This window comes from Lynx canadensis, chromosome E2, assembly GCF_007474595.2.
Source record: "Lynx canadensis isolate LIC74 chromosome E2, mLynCan4.pri.v2, whole genome shotgun sequence".
Lineage (NCBI taxonomy): Eukaryota > Metazoa > Chordata > Mammalia > Carnivora > Felidae > Lynx > Lynx canadensis.
The window spans coordinates 13520677-13544140 of NC_044317.1; the positions used below are offsets into that span (position 1 = coordinate 13520677).

At 41.8% G+C, this 23464-nt stretch overlaps 1 protein-coding gene across 4 annotated transcripts in view; it reads right to left on the minus strand.

Moving 5' to 3' along the window:
* Positions 1-23464, minus strand: part of HYDIN (HYDIN axonemal central pair apparatus protein) — a 378288-nt gene that overhangs the window by 119120 nt on the left and 235704 nt on the right. For all 4 annotated transcript variants that reach the window (XM_032591379.1, XM_030298918.1, XM_032591380.1 and 1 more), the window contains exons 24-35: positions 21745-21882; positions 20956-21037; positions 17527-17646; positions 17054-17263; positions 14713-14850; positions 13214-13391; positions 11396-11517; positions 3565-3692; positions 2986-3122; positions 2608-2735; positions 2266-2457; positions 1780-1929 (exon numbers count right to left, since the gene is read on the minus strand). In XM_032591379.1, the coding sequence (XP_032447270.1) occupies positions 1780-1929; positions 2266-2457; positions 2608-2735; positions 2986-3122; positions 3565-3692; positions 11396-11517; positions 13214-13391; positions 14713-14850; positions 17054-17263; positions 17527-17646; positions 20956-21037; positions 21745-21882 (1723 nt within the window). The remainder of the gene's footprint in view (positions 1-1779; positions 1930-2265; positions 2458-2607; positions 2736-2985; positions 3123-3564; positions 3693-11395; positions 11518-13213; positions 13392-14712; positions 14851-17053; positions 17264-17526; positions 17647-20955; positions 21038-21744; positions 21883-23464) is intronic.

A 23464-nucleotide genomic window follows, 5' to 3' on the forward strand; every position in this document is an offset into this window, starting at 1 on the left:
CACATATATTATAACATCAGTGATTTTCTTGTGCTGCTGATGCTGAAGGAAACATAGATGTGGATTGTATGCGTTGCAAAGCTAACCAATTAATTGTATACAGCCAACAAATTCCCCTCTAAATTGGTGGAGATATTCTATTAACTTTGACCAATTCCAACTCAACATATATGGAACCACCTGAACAAACCTTTCTTTTTTTTTTTTTAATTTATTTACTGATATGTCTCTCATTTAATAAACTATCCAAAATCTTGGCAACTCTGACAGTAACACCCCTTCAGACTCTCTAAGAATGACAAACATATTAATTCTCTTTTCTGTCGAAAGGGTTGGGAGATTCTGATAATTCAAGAAACGGGCTTTTTAAAAAACAATCAGATATGAAGTCATTTTCTTCTTTCTCACTACAGACTCTTAAAAATTTCTTCAAAGCATTTCCATTACCAGGAAAATGGGAGTTAACTGTAGGTATTCTGTAAAACCCACATGGGTTTTTTTCTTTTAAAAGACTAAAGTAGAGAAAGACATCTCCCTGATGCCTTAGGCTTTGAGCACAAGTCTTTACAGTGTAATCTCTTGAGACCCTCTCTGGTTCTAGGATTTTATTTTATTTTATTTTATTTTATTTTATTTTATTTTAATTTTTATTATTTTTTTAAATTTTTTAAAGTTTATTTATTTTTGAGAGACAGAGAATGAGCAAGGGAGGGGCAGAGAGAGACGGAGACACAGAATCCGAAGCAGGCTTCAGGCTCCGAGCTGTCAGCACAGAGCCTGACACCGGCTCAAACTCACGAACTGTGAGATCATGACCTGAGCCGAAGTCAGACACTTAACCGACTGAGCCACCCTGGCGCCCCGGACTTTATTTTTACTGTGTGCTTTGCTTGGAGTAGCTTTGTGTTAATGGCATTCACACACACACACACACAAAGTTTGTGAGGCCCGGGTGGTATGTCTACCAGGAAGTACCCCAACTACTGATGATAACAGCAAATAGTTATTGAGACACTACATAGAGAGAAGTATGCTGTGTATTTTATTCACATTAATTCATATAATCTTCAAAATGACCCTAGGAAGTAGCTATTGCAGGTTGATAATGTCTTAGTTGAAACCCTAGGGGCCAGATGATTTCAAACTCAGATTTTTAAAAAGGTAAACGCTGTGCATAGACCCCATGTTACATAATGTCCTCAGCAGGGCCCGAATCAGGTCCCCTATAATCAAACACTAATATTTCTGTAATTACAATGTTTGACTCTGCAAACTAAGTGGAATAAATAAAGGTTAAGTAGTCTCCTGTCAGTTCAGATTAGGTTTTTCTATCAAATGAGGTTGGGTCTGAAACTTATGAAATACCCCCCCTCCCCCACCTCCCCAGTTTCTGGAGCTTACTGGATTTTAAAATTGCAATAAGGATTTTTGCATGGGATATTGTTATTTTCCATTTTATCTATAAGCAAATTGAGGTTTAGAGAGGCTAAGGAATTTACTCAAAGCCATGAAATCTCTCGGTACAGAAGCAGAAGGCCACTAACCCAGGTCTGCTGATAAAAGTCAATGTGCTAGACAGATCTGATTCTGGAACTGGTGTTCTTAACTACCAGGCCACACAGCTCCAACATGAAACAAGCACTTGATGTCTTTATCACAATAGCGAGGCAAAGGTCACTCAAAAATTCCCTAGAGTCCTGCCTAATCAAGTGTGGCCTTTGAGTAAAGCTCAAAGAGACCCAGAGACTCTGAATGAAACCACAATTCTTCAAAGCTTACCTCTTCTTTAGGCATGAATTTCACTTGCACGTTGGACCTCTCGTCAGGATCCAAGACCCCAGAAGTGGGCTGGATCTCAAAGATTCGTGTCTTTGGCTTTAATTCAGCACGTAGTTTCCGTCTTAAGTACTTTGGCATGTGTTTCTCCAGCTGGTTAACAGATAATTAGACAATTAGATCATCTTCTATGGAAAGCAAATTTATTCTATCCTCCACTCACCCAGCCTACATTTACTGAGTCCCTTCCAGGTGTCAGGGAAGGTGTAGATACCAGGACTACAAAGATGACTGACACATCTACCAGATAGCACGGCCTGGTAAGTCCTTGAACGCTGGGCTAAGGGCCTAGATTGTATTTAGGAAGCCATGGTTGTCACTGCATGTCTTGGGAAGAAGACTGAAATAATGAAAGTGAAGGCCCAGAATTCCATATCCGGATTAAATGGAGATGGGAAAAAGGGGACCAATGGGTTACAACCCATTTACCTTGCTAACTGGCTTATGGCTCAGGAAAAACCATTCACAAGGGACTTGGAGATGATTGGAAAACTGAATAGTCTCCACGAGGCACTGTCCACACTGAATTGTGGCAAACTGCACCTTTTCACAAGACAGTGTCATAGCAGGAATGGTCACCTTGGCTTGGAGACAGATGTGAACTGTTGGCCCTCCAACCACCTAGAATGGGCATAAAATTGCTGTTACCACGTGGCATGGGGTTGGGGGAAGAATCACGGCTCTCAAATAGCAATTGATTCATCCTAGGGGTAACTGGCAAGCAGAGCTGGTAGCTGGGGAGGATCAGCTGGGCCCAGCAGTGCATCTTACCTTGATGGGTAGAACGACCTCTTTGTTTCCAACTGAGAGACTGGCCCCTTGTGGGTCAAATTTCACTTCGAATGTTTCCGTTTCACAGTAAGGCAGATTCTTTACACGATCTAACTCAGTACTGAAACCTGGACCAAGATAAACAAAATTTCTTTGTGGGAAAGAGAAATGGCAAACAAGAACTGCAGTAGATAGAGCCCTCCTGGGGTCAAAGTATCAATTAATACCCATGACCATTCAAAGTATCAATTAATGGCCCAAGAATTCTTTCAGCTGATCCCAGAAGAAGCATGAACACTACTCCAGAAGATCAGTACACGTGGGCACCCTGTTAGAAATGACAAGTGCAAGAAGAAAGGGTCTCCCCAGTCTGGTTACCTGTGTCACGAAGGATGCGCTTTTCTGCATGGAAGGACACTGGGAAGAGACTGGTGTTGGTGATCTTGATGATGTGTGTTCGGATGTCACCAAGGATGATGTAGCCAAAGTCCAGGATATACTCTGGCAGCTGGACTCTGAAACAGGTAACGAGGCTCTCTTTACCAGTCACTTTTCCAAAAGAGTGACTATGCTATCCTCTTCTATCTCCTGTGCACAGTTCTGACCTCAGAACTGGAGGACAGAACAACCACCCTCCAGACAGGAGGCTATAGAAACAAGATTACTCCCCCCTCCCCCAAAGTTCACACTGCTGTTTCAGCCATTCCCAAAACACATTCAGTGTGGGCCCTCATGAACCTGAAGCCAGAACTATCCATTAAACAAAGCCAGAGGCTTCTGCCTTTCAGAGGCAGAGACTTGCCTGGTTGGCTGGATGCTAGAAGATAACAGATACAGGACGCAAGTAGATTTCATTTCTACATGATCAACCATTAATTGATTCAGGCAGCATTCCAGTGGGCAACACTGTTTGCTCTGCTCTCCTCTGAAAGAAGCCTACCATGGAAGGACACTCACTTGGCTAGTCTGCGACGACTCCGGTAGCTGAAGTCATCTGTGGAATCAGGGATAATTGTTTTCTGATGTTCTATGGAATAGCCTTGGACTATAAGTCGCTCTACTTCCATCTGGAGCTGAGCACTTAACTGGAGCAAGAGAAAAAACCAAGTCAGCAAATTCTTCTAGAATATGCGTTTTCAATGGGGTCAAATCACCTCTAAGAGGGAAAAAATTGCTTCATGGAGGGGAGAATGAAAAAATTTTAGATATTACAATTATTTATGGCATTCCAAAAGGCCACAGTACATAAACAGATATACAGTATAGTTGTGGTATTAAAATCTTCACAGGGGTGTTGGGTGGGGTAAAGAAACTAGTACATCTATATCATGGAATACTAATGAACAATGAAAAGGAATGAACTATTGATATTGATGGATTTCAAGGGCATTATGCTCATTGAAAAAAAAGCCAGTCTTAGGGCACCCGGGTGGCTCAGTCGGTTGGGCATCTGACTCGGGCTCAGGTCATGACCTCACAGTCTGTGAGTTCGAGCCCCGTATCGGGCTCTGTGCTAACAGCTCAGAGCCTGGAGCCTGCTTCAGATTCTGTGTCTCCCTCTCTTTCTGCTCCTCCCCTGCTCATGCTCTGTCTCTGTCTTAAAAATAAATAAAAACATTAAACAAATTTTTTAAAAAAGCCAGTCTCAAAAGGTTACATACTGTATAATTCCATTTACAGAATATTCTTGAAATAACAAAAGTACAGATTCAACAGAGGAAGATGGCAGCATAGGTGGATGCTGGGCTCACCTCGTCCTGCTGGCCACTTAGATTCCACCCACATCTAGATTCCACCAGAAGACTAGCGGAATGGACTCTGTGGAGCCAAGCATAGACGAGAGGCCCAGGGAAGAGGGTAGTAAGTGTGGAGAGGTGGTGCGCACTACACGGACTGGCGGGAGGGAGCCAGGGCGGTGGAGGGGCAGCCAGCCCACCAGGCAAGACAGAGCCCCTGAATCTGGCTTGCAAAAGTGGAGGGGCCAGATGGAGTGTGTTCTGACAGCCAGCGGGACTTAACATCTGGAATGTTATAGGTCAACAGCTCTGCTCCGAGAGCAGGAGGGCTAGAGGACAACAGGAGGGAGAGTTGTTGAGCCCCAGAGGACAGAGCTCACTTGGCAGGGAACAAAGGTTCTCACCAGTGCCATCTCCCTCACCCATCCCCCAGCCAAAATCCCAAAGGGAACCAGTTCCCCTCATGGAACTTGCTTGTACTGCGCAAACACCCAACTCTGTGCTTCTGTGGATCCATCCCTCTGACAGATCTGCCTCCTTCCTGGTGCCACAAGGCCCCTCCCGAAGCGGACCACCAAAGCGGACCACCTGAGTCTGCCCCTCCCGCCCCTGTGCATCTGTGGGTCCACCCCGGCTGATATGCCAGATCCCATCAAAGCAGCACCACAAGCCTGGCAGTGTGCAAGTAGCCCAGACAGGGGCCACACCACTCCACAGTGAGTCCTGCACCTGGGAGAGGGGAAGATAAGGTACACACCAGTCTGACTGTGGCCCCAGCAGTGGGCTGGGAACAGACATCTGGTCAGACTGTGGCCACGCCCACCAACGCAAGTTACTCCAGACAGCACAGGGGAAGAGCCCTGGAGTTCCGCGCCACTCCAGGGACTATCCAAAATGACGAAACAGAAGAATTCTCCTCAAAAGAAACTCCAGGAAGTAGTGACAGCTAACGAACTGATCAAAAATGATTTAAGCAATGTAACAGGAAATGAATTTAAAATGATAGTCATAAAATTAATTGCTGGGCTTGAAAAAAGTATAGAGGACAGCAGAGAATCTATTACTACAGAGATCAAGGGACTAACAAACAGTCAGGAGGAGCTAAAAATGCTATAAACGACCTTCAAAATAAAATGGAGGCAACCACAACTCAGATTGAAGAGGCAGAGGAGAGAATAGGTGAATTAGAAGATAAAATTATGGAAAAAGAGGAAGCTGGGAAAAAGAGAGAGAAAAAAAATCCAGGAGTATGAGGGGAGAATTAGAGAACTAAGTGACACAATTAAATGATATAATATATGTATAATTGGGATTCCAGAAGAGGAAGAGAGAGGGAAAGGTGCTGAAGGGGTACTTGAAGAAATAATAGCTGAGAACTTCCCTGATCTGGGGAAGGAAAAAGGCACTGAAATCCAAGAGGCACAGAGAACTCCCTTCAGACGTAACTTGAATCGATCTTCTGCGCGACATATCATAGTGAAACTGGCAAAACACAAGTATAAAGAGAAAATCCTGAAAGCAGCTAGGGATAAACGTGCTCTAACATATAAAGGGAGACCGATAAGACTAGTGATGGATCTATCTACTGAAACTTGGCAGGCCAGAAAGGAATGGCAGGAAATTTTCAATGTGATGAACAGAAAAAATATGCAGCCGAGAATCCTTTATCCAGCAAGTCTGTCATTCAGAACAGAAGGAGAGTTAAGGTCTTCCCAAACAAACAAAAAACCAAAGGAATTCATCACCACTAACCAGCCCTGCAAGAGATCCCAAGGGGGATCCTGTGAGACAAAGTACCAGAGACATCACTACAAGCATGAAACCTACAGACATCACAATGACTCTAAACCCATATCTTTATATAATAACACTGAATGTAAATGGACTAAATGCACCAACCAAAAGACATAGGGAGTCAGAATGGATAAAAAAAATGATACCCATCTATTTGCTGTCTACAAGAGACTCCTTTTAGAGCTGAGGACACCCTCAGATTGAAAGTGAGGGGATGGAGAACTATCTATCATGCTACTGGAAGTCAAAAGGAAGCTGGAGTAGCCATACTTATATAAGACAAACTAGACTTTAAATTAAAGGCTGTAACAAGAGATGAAGAAGGGCAGTATATAATAATCACAGGGTCTATCCATCAGGAAGACCTAACAATTATAAATGTCTATGCACCGAATATGGGAGCCCCCAAATATATAAAACAATTATTCACAAACATAAGCAACCTTATTGATAAGAATGTGGTAATTGCAGGGGACTTTAATACCCCACTTACAATAATGGATAGATCATCTAGACACATGGTCAGTAAAGAAACAAGGGCCCTGAATGATACATTGGATCAGATGGACTTGACAGATATATTTAGAATTCTGCATCCCAAAGCAACAGAATATACTTTCTTCTCGAGTGCACATGGAACATTCTCCAAGATAGATCATATACTGGGTCACAAAACAGCCCTTCATAAGTATACAAGAATTGAGATCATACCATGCATACTTTTGGACCACAATGCTATGAAGCTTGAAATCAACCACAGGAAAAAGTCTGGAAAACCTCCAAAAGCATGGAGGTTTAAGAACACCCTACTAAAGACTGAATGGGTCAACCAGGAAATTAGAGAAGAAATTAAGAAATATATGGAAATAAATGAAAATGAAAATACAACAATCCAAATGCTTTGGGATGCAGCGAAGGCAGTCCTGAGAGGAAAATACATTGCAATCCAGGCCTGTCTCAAGAAACAAAAAAAAACCCCAAATACAAAATCTAACAGAACACCTAAAAGAAATAGAAGCACAACAGCAAAGATACCCCAAACCCAGAAGAAGAGAGAAATAATAAAGATCAGAGCAGAAATAAATATAGAATCTAAAAAAACTGTAGAGCATATCAATGAAACCAAGAGTTGATTTTTTGAAAAAATATACAAAATTGACAAACCTCTAGCCAGGCTTCTCAAAAAGAAAAGGGAGATGACCCAAATAGATAAAGTCATGAATGAAGATGGAATGATTACAACCAATCCCTCAGAGATACAAGCAATTATCAGGGAATACTATGAAAAATTATATGCCAACAAACCGGACAACCTGGAAGAAATGGACAAATTCCTAAACACCCACACACTTCCAAAACTCAATCAGGAAGAAACAGAAAGCTTGAACAGACCCATAACCAGCAAAGAAATTGAATCAGTTATCAAAAATCTCCCGACAAATAAGAGTCCAGGACCAGATGGCTTCCCAGGGGAGTTCTACCAGACGTTTAAAGCAGAGATAATACCTATCCTTCTCAAGCTATTCCAGAAAATAGAAAGGGAAGGAAAACTTCCAGACTCATTCTATGAAGCCAGTATTACTTTGATTCCTAAACCAGACAGAGACTCAGTAAAAAAAGAGAACTACAGGCCAATATCCCTGATGAATATGGATGCAAAAATTCTCAGTAAGATACTAGCAAATCGAATTCAACAGCATATAAAGAGAATTATTCACCATGATCAAGTGGGATTCATTCCTGGGCTGCAGGGCTGGTTGAACATTCACAAATCAATCAGTGTGATACATCACATTAATAAAAGAAAAGATAAGAACTGTATGATCCTGTCAATCAATGCAGAAAAAGCATCTGACAGAATTCAGCATACTTTCTTAATAAAAACCCTCGAGAAAGTCGGGATAGAAGGAACATACTTAAACATCATAAAAGCCATTTATGAAAAGCCCACAGCTAACGTCATCCTCCTTGGGGAAAAACTGAGAGCTTTTTCCTTGAGATCAGGAACACAACAGGAATGTCCACTCTCACCGCTGCTGTTTAACATAGTGTTGGAAGTGCTAGCATCAGCACTCAGACAACAAAAGGAAATCAAAGGCATCAAAATTGGCAAAGATGAAGTTAAGCTTTCACTTTTTCCAGATGACATATTATACATGGAAAATCCAATAGACTCCATCAAAAGTCTGCTAGAACTGATACATGAATTCAGCAAAGTCACAGAATACAAAATTAATGTACAGAAATCAGTTGCATTCTTATACACTAATAATGAAGCCACAGAAAGACAAATAAAGAAACTGATCCCATTCACAATTGCACCAAGAAGCATAAAATACCTAGGAATAAATCTAACCAAAGATGTAAAAGATCTGTATGCTGAAAACTATGGAAAGCTTATGAAGGAAATTGAAGAAGATATAAAGAAATGGAAAAACATTCTGTGCTCATGGATTTGAAGAATAAATACTGTCAAAATGTCAATAGTACCCAAAGCTATCTACACATTCAATGCAATCCCAATCAAAATTGCACCAGCATTCTTCTCAAAGCTAGAACGAGCAATCCTAAAATTCATATGGAACCACAAAAGGCCCCGAATAGCCAAGGTAATTTTGAAGAAGAAGATCAAAGCGGGAGGCATCACAATCCCAGACATTAGCCTCTACTACAAAGTTGTAATCATCAAGACAGCATGGTTTTGGCACAAAAACAGACACATAGACCAATGGAATAGAATAGAAACCCCAGAATTAGACCCACAAAAGTATGGCCAACTAATCTTTGATAAACCAGGAAAGAATATCCAATGGAAAAAAGACAGCCTCTTTAACAAATGGTGCTGGGAGAACTGGACAGCCACATGCAGAAGGAAGAAACTAGACCACTTTCTTACATCATTCACAAAAACAAACTCAAAGTGGATAAAGGACCTGAATGTCAAACAGGAAACCATCAAAACCCTAGAGGAGAAAGCAGGGAGAAACCTCTCTGACCTCAGCTGCAGCTATTTCTTACTTGACACATCTCCAAAGGCAAGGGAATTAAAAGCAAAACGAACTCTTGGGACCTCATGAAGATAAAAAGCTTCTGCACAGCAAAGGAAACAATCAACAAAACTAAAAGGCAACCCACGGAATGGGAAAAGATACTTGCAAATGACATATTGGACAAAGGGCTAGTATCCAAAATCTATAAAGATCTCACCAAACTCCACACCCAAAAACCAAATAACCCAGTGAAGAAATGGGCAGAAAACATGAGTAGACACTTCCCTAAAGAAGACATCCGGATGGCCAACAGGCACATGAAAAGATGCTCAACGTCACTCCTCATCAGGGAAATACAAATCAAAACCACACTCAGATATCACCTCACGCCAGTCAGAGTGGCTAAAATGAACAAATCAGGAGAGTATAGATGCTGGCAAGGATGTGGAGAAATGGGAACCCTCTTGCACTGTTGGTGGGAATGCAAACTGGTGCAGCCGCTCTGGAAAACAGTGTGGAGGTTCCTCACAAAATTAAAAATAGACCTACCCTATGACCCAGCAGTAACACTGCTAGGAATTTACCCAAGGGATACAGGAGTACTGATGCATAGGGGCACTTGTACCCCAATGTTTATAGCAGCACTCTCAACAATAGCCAAATTATGGAAAGAGCCTAAATGTCCATCAACTGATGAATGGATAAAGGAATTGTGGTTTATATACACAATGGAGTACAACGTGGCAATGAGAAAGAATGAAATATGGCCCTTTGTAGCAACGTGGATGGAACTGGAGAGTGTTAGGCTAAGTGAAATAAGCCGTACAGAGAAACACAGATACCATATGGTTTCACTCTTATGTGGATCCTGAGAAACTTAACAGAAACCCATGGGGGAGGGGAAGGGAAAAAAAAGAGGTTAGAGTGGGAGAGAGCCAAAGCATAAGAGACTGTTAAAAACTGAGAACAAACTGAGGGTTGATGGGGGGTGGGAGGGAGGGGAGGGTGGGTGATGGGTATTGTAGAGGGCATCTTTTGGGATGAACACTGGGTGTTGTATGGAAACCAATTTGACAATAAATTTCATATATTAAAAAAATAAAATAAAATAAAGTAAAATAAAATAAAATAAAATAAAATAAAATAAAATAAAATAAAATAAAAAATAAAGATGAGCACAGGGAGAAAGCAGGCTTTATGGTCAAGAATGGACTATTAAGAGAAGAATATCAGGGAGGGGTGAAGGAGGATTTGGGGATTTTGCTTTCACTTCCCACTGGGGGAGGGCCAACTTTATTTACCAGCTGGGCCACTCCGCCTCGAGAGACCAACTGTTGGCTTGGCTTCCACCTTGGAGGCACCATGCTGAACCTCTTTGGCTGCCCCCTCCCCCACTTAGCTGTTGGCGACCAGAGGGTTCTATTCTGAATCTACCCCTGCTCACTCGGTACACTTCCCAGGGAATCTCACCATTCCCTGTGATCACAATGGCCATCTGGTGACTCACAGCACTTTCTCCAGCCTCTCTCCTCAGCTCTCTAGCCCATGGGGCCAGCTCCCCATGGGAAGCTCACTTGGATGATGTTCAGAAATCTCGGGTGTAATAACAAACCATTGGAACTCAGATCCCTTCCTCCTCTCCCCTCAAACTTGCTCTTCCTCCTGAGTTTCCCATCTCACTTCTCCTCCTCCTTACTTTGTCCGTCAAGCAAGACACTTGAGGTAGGGGTCACCTCTGCCCCACCCCCACATCCAACCAATCCCTAATCACTGACCATTCCAACTCCGGAGTATTTCTTGAAACTACTCGATTCTTTCCACCTCCTGTGTTATCACTCTTGTTGACACCACCGCCATCTCTCATCTAGAGTTACTCCATCAGCTTTTAAAAACTGAGCACATCTCAGCACATCTATCCTTATTACACACACACACACACACACACACACACACACACCCCGCAACCCAAACCCCTGAGAGCTTCTCAGGGCTTCACAAGGCAGCCAGAGAGATTTTTTAAAGATGCAATTCTGATTACCCCAGGCCCCACTTGAAACACTTCACTAACTTGCTGTTGCCCTCAGAATAAAGTTCAAAACCCTTTAATAGGTTCATTAGGGGGCTCCTTACCTCTCCCCCTTCTTTGCTCTAGCTCTAGCTTCTTCTCCTTTCTGTTCCTCAGAGAGACCATTACCTTCCTGCCCCTGGGTCTTTGTACCTACCATTCTCCTCCCACATTCATTCTGTGCAGGGTGAAGCTAATCTTACCTCAGAAGATTCATCCTCAGGCAATTCCTCAGTTATCTCTAAGTGGTCAAGTGTTTCATAGTTGTACTCTTTTTCTAGGTTTTTTCTGGCCTGATTCAAGAAGGTTTCATACTTTTCATTTCCTGTGGGATTGGAAGGAGAAAGAAATCAGGATGGTTAAAAATATATGAATCATGCCTAAAACACAGACTGTCAGCTCAGGGTCCATAAAGTCACAAGGGAAGTGAACTTTTTGGTGCTTTACCTGTCATGTTTTCTCTGCCTCAGAGGGTGACATAGATTGTGACTGAGTTCAATTTGTAGCAGAGACCCAACTGAGTTTAATGAGATTATGCTTTAGGGAGCTAAGAGCTGGTTCACAAGAACTTGATGGCAGCAACAACCTAAGTCATGCATTGGATGATCAACCAGATCGCAGCTTCCTAGATGCTGTCCTGGCTCTAGTACTGAATGCTGCATGACCTGGGAGCCCCCTCTGTGCTGGACACACCCACACGGCCGGTCATCCTTTAAGTGACTTCACATGTTTGTTAAATCTCAGTAAGCAAAAGGACTATATCTGCAACTCTAACTGTAACTAAACAAGCTCCAGTCCCCCAAATCAGGGATGCAGGCAATCAGGGGAAAGATTTCAGACACTCATGTTCACCAGTAAGCCAGTGCAAATTCGAATGCTAGAGGGACGAGGTAGGCAGAGAAATAAAGTGCCTACTATGGAGCCATAGGAAGCACTGTACTTGTGATGAACGGGAGCACGGGAGACCCAACGGACAGTATTCAGAACTAACAGTATTCAGATCTCAATTCTTCGAAAGCCCTCTGCTGGCCAAACATATCTACTGCCAGCAGGGCCCCTGGTTTTCAACCAAGTGGCAAAGACTTTGAGAGCTGGACTAACTTCTGGCTGGTTGGAACCCTAGATGGTAGAGTGTAACATGGTGTTAGATTTACTAATATTTGTGTTGTAGTTTCAGGGAGCAATTAGGATGTAAAGAATTATCATCAGTAGGTGAGCCAGTGACTGGGGATCAGGGGCGGAGGAAAGGCTCAGTGTGAAGGCTTAGTCTGAAGCTGTCTGTGGGACGCAGATTTCAAGGAGCTCAAAGGAGTTACAAAGAAGAGTGAGACCTTTGTCTTAACCCTCTGTTCTATATCCCAGGTCAGGAAGAAAGAGCCAGAGAGTCCATGGCCAAGAGAGCTGCTCAGCTGAGCTTTGGGATTTGCCAAGATAGAAGTCTTCTGATACAGAGGGATGGCTCCAGGGACCAGATATTACCAGAAAAACCTTGGCTAAGCATGTGCGCAGACAACTAATAAAAGTCTGAATTAGCCCCCAAGCTGTGTAATGCCAAAATAAGGAAGGGGTCAGAACCTTAGTTGCCTTTGTGTACAGTTTATATTTTGCAAATGCTACTCCTTGGAGTAAGATCAGCCTTTGCCTCTCAGCGGTCATCTGTGAGTGTGCCATGGGTAGGGACAATTCAGGGAGAGATTATAGCTGGAAGAAATGTGTGCTGGAGGAAAAGGCCTCTGGAAGTGCAGCTTTCTGATCTCTCTATATGTAGTTCAGTGATGGCAAAATTGGCCAGGGGTCTTAATTTGGGACTTCTATGGACCACATCCTGTCTCATTAAATACAGGTCACCAAATCAATTTCAACTCGAATTTGTTTTTTTTTTTTTTTAAGAAATGAGGAATGACACAGGAACTTAGTGAGTACCAAACAAATCATGTGAGTACCAATCAGCCTTCAAATAAGCAAAGCTAAAATGTACCTTTTGTTCCCCAGTGGAAAAATACTATAGTAGGTAGTAATACCTTGAAGTTTCCTGGGGAGATCGAGGCTGATTCGGGGAAAGATTCCCTCACCACGCAGAGTGATGTTTTCTGGGTCCAGGTGGGCAATCTGTATCTGGAAACTCCTTTGAAAGATCTCAGGTACTCCAGGTAAGTAGTAAACCTTCAATACCTGCTCTTTATGTGCACTGATAAAACCCTACATAGCAGAAAGACCAGAATGTTAATATTTACAATGGACTCCTGCTTCTGGAGATTTAATGGACTAGATAGTCCCACTGGCCTCTTATGCTGATTATTTTCTATTCACACCCCTCACCCAAGATTCATCTTATGAAGCTATGAGAAAATGACAACTAACCAATAAAAAACAGGTAGGGTATGTGAACAGGTATTTCATAAAAAGAGGAAATATGAATGGCAAATAAATGCAGTAAAAGGTACTAATCCTCATAAGTGACCAGGGAAATGAAACTAGGATTATAATAAAAATTTTTTAAAACACATATTGACAAAATTTACTAAATTTCAGTGAGAGTATGTTTACATCTGTTGGGAATACCAACGGGGAAAAAAACACCGTGAAAAACGTTTTAGCGCTGTCTTATCAAATTGAACATCTGCATAGTCCATGACCCAGAAATTTCACTCCTAGGAAAATTCCCTAAGAAAAATGCTTCCATTTGTACATCAGGAGGCAGGTACAAGAATATTTGTAGCAGGATTGTTTCTAACAGCAAATTTTAGCGAGAAAAAATCCCAAATGCTTTGACAGGAAAAAGAAAAATTGCTTTCAATATAGTTATAGAAGGGATATTATTTGATAATGAAAATAAATGAACTATAGCTACATGTGACAATGTGCACTATTCTTAGAAACATGATACTGGATGAAAAAAGCAAAATGCACAAAATTACATTACTGATGCCATTTTCATAAAACTCAAGATAAAATAAAATCCCATAAAACAAACTTTCCAAGTTTTGGGATCAAGTATATTTGTTTTGTTTACTATGCTATGCTATCCTCAGTGCTAGAAAAATGCCTGGTCATAGTAGGTGCTTAAAAGTTTTCGTAAATTAATAAACTAAAAGCACTTTGTTTAAGGATACATACATGTGTAGTAAAACTGTATTTTAAAAAGGGATCAATAAAAGCAAGTGGAGAAGAGGCCCTTGGCTTCAAGGACTTAGAAGGGAAGTGTGATGACAGAAGTGGAAATAAACCATTCTCATAATTGTGAAAAAAAATCCATGGGGCTATATTGTCTTGTTCACACTGGAGCCCCTGGTACCTGTATGGTGCCTGGCTAATGCAGGATTCAATTAATACTTGATTAATAAATGAGTAAAGTGCTTGGATTTATTATTATTATTATGTTTATGATAACTATTTTTAGTTAAAAAAATCACACCCATAATCCTGACAATGAATGTTTAGTGTAATATCATGTGCCATAGGGCTATAGCTTGCAGGTTTGAACTTGGGTCCCTCCTACCGCTGTCACATGGCCACTTACTGAGATGGGCACGATTAGGGGCACTCCAGGCAGAAGGTTGTCTGGCGAAGACAGGGGGTCAGTCAGAACCTTGAACTCAAAGCCAACTTTCCCAGTGTTCTTCAGCGTGATTTCATTCTCTGTGACGTGGTCAAACAGCTTGAGAGGAGAAGAAGAGTGACAGCTATCAGCTACCCTTTGGGATGCTGCTATCATCCTGGGAAAGGTGGGTGGACAAATACACTTCACACACACAGATTTCATCTTTCCTGGTGTAGACACTGGCCAATCCAATCCACATTTCAGTAGCATCAAAATGTGCCCTCTGGAGCTGGAGGAGCACTGGACGCCAGAAACCTGGCTCTTTGTTAGCTCTTCTAGCAACTAGTTTAAGTTAGTAGAGCCGTGTGTGGGGTGTTCTAACTCTCTGCACCTCAGTTTCTTCACCACAAAGAACTCATGACAGAGGATCTCAAAATTAAGCTTTCCTAGGCCAAAGTTTATTTGTTTATTTTTTGGATAAGATTTGCGTCTAGAATTAAAATTTTTGCATTCATATGGAGAGACATGGGAGTAGTAGGCAAGACATGTTCTTTTTCCTGAGATTTTACTGACACAATTCAGCAGCTGAACAGCAGGCCAAATAACCACAAAATAAGGCCACTTCAGGGGTTCTTAGGATAAGATAGGGCAAGGACTGGCTGCTTCAAAGAATACACTCTGAGCTGACCCAAAACAGAAGAACCTGGAGATGAGTAATGAAAGGGAATTGTATTTGGTCAACTCAGTGGACAAAGTCTCAAAAGGTGTTGGGTGAATTTGCTTTTAGGCACAATTTTTAACCTATAAACACACATGCACACACACAATTCAATAATTATCCATGCAGCAGCTATACGACGGCAGTCTGACTTCCATTAAAATTTGGTAGAGATATGGTTCCGAGTACATAACACAAAATCTAATTGGGAAAAGAAGATGTACAGACATAGAATCAATAATTATTCCAAATCAAAAATTAGAATGTGCATTATATTATGGCAAAGAATATATTTAAATGCCAAGAGAATGCAAGGTAAGAAAAAGATAACTAAAGGATAGAGCTGAACTGAATCTTACAGTATGTGTAGATTTGGGGTTGGCAGAGTGGAGGATGAGAGGGATTATATAAAAGGAAGTATTGAGGCAAGAAGGACTGGGATGTATTAGGGTCAGTGGGTAAACCAGTTTGGCCACAAATGGATGAATGGCCTACAGTGAGAAACTAAGAGAAACCAAATTTAATGTGTAAGGGACATCAGTTAAGTTAATAGAGGGGCTTAGGATCCCCTCACCCAGGTGGAGCTTGGTTCTGATCCAATGGATGACAGAGAAAGGGACTCATGATTGGAGGCCTTCTCTGACCCATGCACAGTGTTGACCCGGCACTTTAATAACCACAAGCACCTGGTGAGCTAGGTACTGCTACCCCATTCCTAGCTGATAGATGAGAGGTACTGAGGCTTGGAGATGTCAGGTGATATGCTACATAGTCAGTAGGAAGTAAAACTGGGATACCATCCCAGTTTTTCTGACAGCAAAACCATGCTCTTTTCTCAATACTAAGTTGCTTCCTAAATGCTGCTGGGGCTAATTGTTGAGGGTTGATAGGATGAAAATGCAATTTGGGGAAAATCTATGCGGCAATGCTGTTTAGATGGGTTAGTGGCCAAAGCCCTGAATGCGGTGTAACCCCTTGCTTCCATGGAGTCCTTGGCATCACCTGGGAGCTTGGGAGAAACGCAGATTCTGAGGCTCCACCCAGGGCCTACTGAATCAGAATCTGCACTGGAACAAGATTCTCAGGTGATTTGTATGCACATTATGGTTTCAGAAGAATTGCTGTAATATCTTAGTAATGGCTTGATGAACCCCTGTGGTGTGACAACTGCAGTGGCCATGGGAAGGGAAAACCAACACAGAGGGATCCTGCTTGATGAATTAGCTAACCTGGATGCTTGCAGGATATGGGGAGGCAAAGGAAAGCGTGTAGTGGAAAACGCTTGGAGACTGTAAACTCAAGGGACAGAGAAGGTGGTAGCGCTATTGAAGAAACGGAGAGGTTGGTATGGGCTTCTGGATTGAGATGGAAGATGCAAGTTTTAGTGTCTAACATGCTGAATTTCAGGAGACAGAAAAGCAAGTGAAAAAGTCTGGCAAACAGTTGGCAGTGGGATGATTAGGGTTAGGGAAGTGGATCAGGGATCAAGGTTAGGGGTAGTGCTGAGACGGTGATGATCCAGGGCTCTAGGACACGTTAGAGCACAGGACTATGTGCGATGTTTAGGGCAAAACCAGGAAATCTCCCTGTGGTCGGCAATACCTGTAATCCATAGTTAATATCCTTGGTGTCAAAGGAGTAGTTGACCAGGGATGCCTCTCCCCTCAGCATGATCTCATAGGTGGGCCCTCCTTCTACTTCACACAGGGCTTTAGCCTGTGCAATGATGTCACAGTGTCCGTAGAAGGTGAACGATATCTGGTGGCTACTATGCGGCTTCAGCACTCCATATAGGGGCAGGATATCAAACACCTGCAGAGAAAGTCATTCTGTAGGAGAGCATCAATCAGGATGAAGGGCTTGCAGAGGGTAGGTTAAACTCCAGTCAGCTTACAGATTAATTCCTGACTTTAACTTGTTTGACTCCATGAAAGGTGCCTAGCCCAGAACCCTGGACATACCTGATGGTAATGCGGGGGGACGACTGGCCCGGCAGGATTTAGATTTCTAACTTGGGGCAGGTGCTCAGTGAGAATAGTATCATCTGACTTTAGGGCCCATGAGGTGTTACTTACTTCTTCTACCCCAATGGGAAGCATTTCTTCCCGTTTAAAGCTCCATGGGGGTTCCTGAAACTCCACCTGGCTCTGGTTTGGGTTTATTCTTTCAGTTTCAGCAGAGTTAAAACTTAATCCCTAGAAATCAGAGGCATGAGGAAAAGCTAGTAAGCATTCACAACGGTTCATCAATGTGCTCCTCCCCACCAGTGACAGAAAATTGATGTATGTTGTCTATACCTTAAAAAATAGTACATTTTTTTTCTTATGGAGAGAACTGGACAAATGCCCAAAATATATGTACAAGGATGTTTCCTGCAGCATTACTTACAGTAGCAAAACTTTGGAAGCAAACTAAATGCCTATCAATAGGGGATTATTTTATTTTACTTTATCTTTTTGTTAAAGTTTTATTTTTTTATTTTTTAAAGGTTATTTATTTATTTTTAATATGAAATTTGTTGTCAAATTGGTTTCCATACAACACCCAGTGCTCATCCCAACAGGTGCCTTCCTCAATACCCATCACCCACCCTCCCCACCCTCCCACCCCCCCATCAACCTTCAGTTTGTTCTCAGTTTTTAAAAGTCTCTTATGTTTTGGCTCCCTCCCTAACCTTTTTTTTTTCTTTCTCTCCCCCATGGTCTTCTGTTAAATTTCTCAGGATCCACATGTTTTCACTCTTATGTGGATCCTGAGAAACTTAACAATAGGGGATTATTTTAAATGGAGTATGTGTGGGGAGCGCCTGGGTGGCTTACTTGATTAAGCGTCTGACTCTTGGTTTCGGCTCAGGTCATAGTCTCGTGGTTTTGTGAGTTCAAGCCCTGCGTTGGGCTCCATGCTGGTGGTGTGGAGCCCACTTGGGATTTTCTCTCTCTCCCTCTCTCTCTCTGCCCCTCCCCCACGCACTCTTTCTCTGTCTCTATCAAAATAAATACATAAATAAATAAATGGAGTGTGTGTGGGTCCTCTGTCCATGGAGGATGATGCAGTGTATGTATATTTAGGGATCAGGAATCATATGCGCAACATATTACTGAGTGAAAAAGCAGTTCCATTTATGTAAAATGACATATGCCCATGTATCACACCTGAAGGTACAAGCGTGGGTAAATTCATTCAGAGATTTGTGTATGCAAATAGAGTTACTGGGAGGTTGTTTACTAAAATTTCAGTGGCTCTTTTTCTTATTTTTTTTTTAAATTAAAAAAATTTTTTTAGTGTTTATTAATTTTTGAGAGAGAGAGAGAGCAAGCAAATACAAGTGGGGGAGGGTCAGAGAGAGGGAGACACAGAATCCAAAGCAGGTTCCAGGCTCTGAGCTGTCAGTACAGAGCCCAACACGGGGCTCAAACTCATGAACTGTGAGATCATGACCTGAGCTGAAGTCAGACACTTTACCAACTGAGCCACCCAGGCACCCCTCAGTGGCTCTTTTTCATAAATGGTGGCATTGTAAGGATTTTTGCTTTCAGTTTTCTGTATTCTTGACTCTTCTATGACAAACCTCTTTGAAAATAGAAAAAGAAAATTAACATTTAAAGGTATTTTATATACATACATATATTCTAAAAAAATTGGAAAATATAGAAAACTTCAAAGAGAGAAATACAAATAAATTACTTATACTATACACACACACACATATGTATGTGTGTGTACAATGTGTTTATATAAGGGTATGTACCTGTATTCTGATCTGTCAGTTTATAGAAGTGCTGCATTTCCATAAATATTCTTCACAAGCATTATCTAAAATACTTTTAAAAAATAGAACATGTAGCCAACAGATACACAAAAAGATGCTCAACATCAATTATGCAGATCAAAATCACAATGAGGTATCCCCTCACACCTGTCAGAATGGCTAAAATAAAAAACATAATCAGCCACAAGTGTTGGCGAAGATGTGGAGAAAAAGGAACCTTCATACATTGTTGTTGGGAATGCAAAATTGTGCAGACACTGTGGAAAACAGTGTGGAGGTTCCTCAAAAAATTAAAAATAGAATTACCATATAATCTAGTGATTTCACTACTGGGTATTTACCCAAAGAATATGAAAACACTAATTTGAAAGGATATACGCACCTCATATTTTTATTGCAGCACTATTTACAATAGCCAAATTATGGAAGCAGCCCAAGTGTCCACTGATAGATGAATGGGTAAAGAAGAGGTGGTATATACATACAATAGAATATTCAGCCATAAAAAAGAATGAAATCTTGCCATTTGCAACAACATGAATGGACCTAGAGAGTATAATGCTAAGTGAGATAAGTCAGAGGATGACAAATACCATATGATCTCACTCATACGTGGAATTTAAGAAACAAAGCAAATGAACAAATTAAAAGAAGAGACAAACCAAAACCAGACTCTTAAGTACAGAGGACAAACATGGTTACCAGAGGAGAGGTGGGTGGGGATATGGGTGAAACAGGGCGTAGGGATTAAGAGTGCACTTACTGTGATGAGCCCTAAGTAATATTCAGACTTGTTGAACCACTATATTGTAGAGCCAAAACTAATATAATACTGCATATTAGCTATACTGGATTAAAATAAAATTAAAAATATAGAACATTTTTTTACTTAATATGATTACTTTAAGTCAGTGTTAGAGAACTTCCTCATTTTTTAAGAAAAGATTTTATAGTATTGCCTTGTGCAAACACAAGTCAGTCTCCTATTGGTGGAGTCAAGTTGTTTCCAATTTTTCTTGCTTTTACCAACAAAGCTTCAGTGTCCAAGGAGAGTTCCATGTCTATGCACATGTAAAGGCAGATCTGGAGAATAGTATCCTAGCAGTGGAAATGTGCATTAAATTCTGATATACTCCCCAAATTATATGCCACAGAGGCGATGTCAATTCATAACCCTACCTACAAAATATAAAGATGCTTGCTTACCCCCTGCTCTGCCACTACTGAGTCAAACTGTATTTTAAAAGACTGTATATGGTCATGGATATACAGTAATTTATTTTTCCAATTTTTATTCTATTTCTAAAGTGTTGTGACAAACATCTTTGTACATAAATTTTTTTATCTCCAATGATTTCCTTAGGCCATCCTTCTAGAAGGAGAATTTAAGGGTATGCATTTTTAAACTCCCTTGATTTCCCCTTTGTTTTTACTATGGAATTACGGAGAGAAATCTTTCTCCTTTTGTAGCCTCTATCTGGGGGCTGGGAAGAATGCCAAGGTTTAGAGGTAACTGGCTTCTTCATTATAGAGAAAAATCTATGTGCTGAGATGTCTGGCTCTCACTGGGGTGTTAGCTCTACGGGTGTTTGGTCGGGAAGTGATGTGGATAAAGTTCCACAGCCTCATCCCACCCAATCCCCAGCCTTGCACTTGTCACTTCTCCTGGCTCTGTTTTTGTTTTACAGGAAGGACCCTCGGCTTGCTAACCCATCCCATGGAGAGAAAACCGTACATCAGAGATGATCATGATGGGTGCTTGTGCTTTTTTGTATTGTCCTTCTTCAGGCCTGACATCTTCATCCATGAGGATAGTCCTGGGGAGTTGAACAAAATGTGGAGAATCACTCATTTGGCAACCATCCCGACACAGCCTTCAGCTACATCATCACTCCATCTTCCTCTCTCCCTCTACTGTACCCCAAAGGATAAGTGGGGTTCTCACTCAAAGCATGCTTTTTTCACGAGGTCAGCTGGTCAGTGCTCTGTTACTCCCTGTCCCCAAACATGGAGTATAGGGCATCAGGCTAGTCAATTTTCCACAGACTCCAACCCTTCTTTCCTGGCCTACCAAGCCCATGTCCAAATTACAAAAAGTTCTGGGAAGCTCTAGCAATGCTTCAGACAATTTTCTGTGTCGCCAGTGCTCAATGTTAATGTTTATTATTTACTGGAGCACTTTATCGTGAGGATACACTGTTTGGCCAACTGCCATATCCTTTTCTGCTTGCTACCCTTGACCTGACCCTGGCTGCCGACTCTGGACAGATGGAGAAGGTTATCTGATAGGAAGGGCTTAGTCCTCCAGGAATCAGGAGGCTATGACCTCCTGAAAGTAGAGATGCTTTTCAACTCTATTCCACCTGCACAGTCCAGGGACTCACACACAGAAGTCACTCACTAAACTGTTGACCAGTGAGCTGCTGGATGAATAAATAAGGGATGGGCTTGAGAATGTAAGTCAGGGTAGAGAAAAAAAAATGTTATTTTAAAAAATCCATTCTAGCCTTGCATTTGCACTTACTTAACAAAACCATTTAGCTCCATCTCAGGGGACTCTGTTACTGGCATTGCTGGAGAGCTGGCAGAAGCTGAGGTCACTGGGATGGATTCCACCTGGGACAGGGGGGCACTGGTGGGCTTCCTTGGCTGTGGCACAAACCTACAAAAGCAGGGTGGATGGAGGCACACATCAGCTTTTGCAAATCGGTGCTCAGTGGGCTCTCAGTTTCTATGGCTAAGCTCCAAATAAATCCTAGACAGGCGGGCCTAGAAGGACCTGCCCTACACCACCCCTTAGACTTACCTTGTTCAAATCTTAGGTTTCACTTTCTCCTAAAAAGTTTCCTCACCATCGTCTCCCAGTCTGGGTCCAGTGACTCTCCTCTGAGTGCCTACAGCCCCTGGGCTTCCACTTCACACTTATTTTTCCTGTCCCTGCTAGCCCATGAGCTCCCTGAGGACCTGTACCTAATATGGCATCTAATACAGTGCCTGGCCTGCAGTAGGTACTCAGGCATGGTTATGAATGCGTGAATGAATGACCAGGGATCCTGGGTCCAGGTAACCAAACAGAAAGCAGAGCCAGGACTAGGGTACCAGACAAACATTCCTTTGCCTTATGTTACCATGGATTAGATATGTCTACGGTTTCTTACAAATGGAATCATAAATACATACTCTTGAGTCTAACTTCTTTTGCTCAGCATAATGTTTTTAGATTCATTTATGTCATTTCAAGGAGCACTAAGTAGTCTTTTTTTTTTTTTTAATAACTGAGCAGTATTCCATAGTATGGATGACTAATGTGTTTATCCATCTTGTTGATGGGCAATGTGGCTGTTTCCAGCTTTTAATATTATGAATATGGTTGCTAAGAATATTTGTGTACAAGTTTTTGCATAGATGTATGTTTTCATTCCTCCTGAGCCAATTCCTGGGAAAAGAACCGCTTGGTTATATGGTACATGTATGTTTAAAATTATAGGATACTGCCACACAGTCTTTCAAAGTGGTTTTACTCCATTTAACACTATCTTCACAGTGAAGGTGAGAGCTCAAGAAGGCCCACAACCTCATGCACACTCGGTATTCAGTCTTTTAAATTTTAAGTTTGAACCATTCAAGCATGACGTTGACTAATAGGCTTATTTTAAGGGAAAATCATGTATCATTGCTATAAATTAAAACCCAGTTTTATCCACCATGTTTAGAAAAATCAACATTATTATTTTCTCACCTGGTGAGGGCTCTGAGCTGAGCCCTGACTGCTCTTTTTAAGAAGCGAGAGCAGTTCAATTTCCCCTTGGGAAAACACTGGGCTGACACCTCACTATAGAACTGTGAGCACTTGGAGGGCGGGACCAAGAGGTTCCTTCTTCATAGCCCTTGTTGCTGAGGGTCTTCTACATAGAGCATGAGCTCAATATGTGTCTGACTGAATGGACAGATGGATAGATGGACGTACGCATGGATGGTTGCGTGAGAACAGATAAACAGCACACAGGTAACTGGACTATTTTGTGTGTTTTGTGCTACTCTCAGCCTATCAATAACCAGTGTTGTGGTGGGACCAGCCCTTGTAGTTCTTATTATGATTGGAAGATGCCCTTCAGCAGCAACCATCAGGAAACTTTGAGAAAATAAAAGGTTATTAGTTAAAGGAACTGAAAACTACACAGCACACCTGGGGCCACACAAGGACATCGTGGATAGAAAGACAGTGTGGGCCTAGGTTTTGCTTT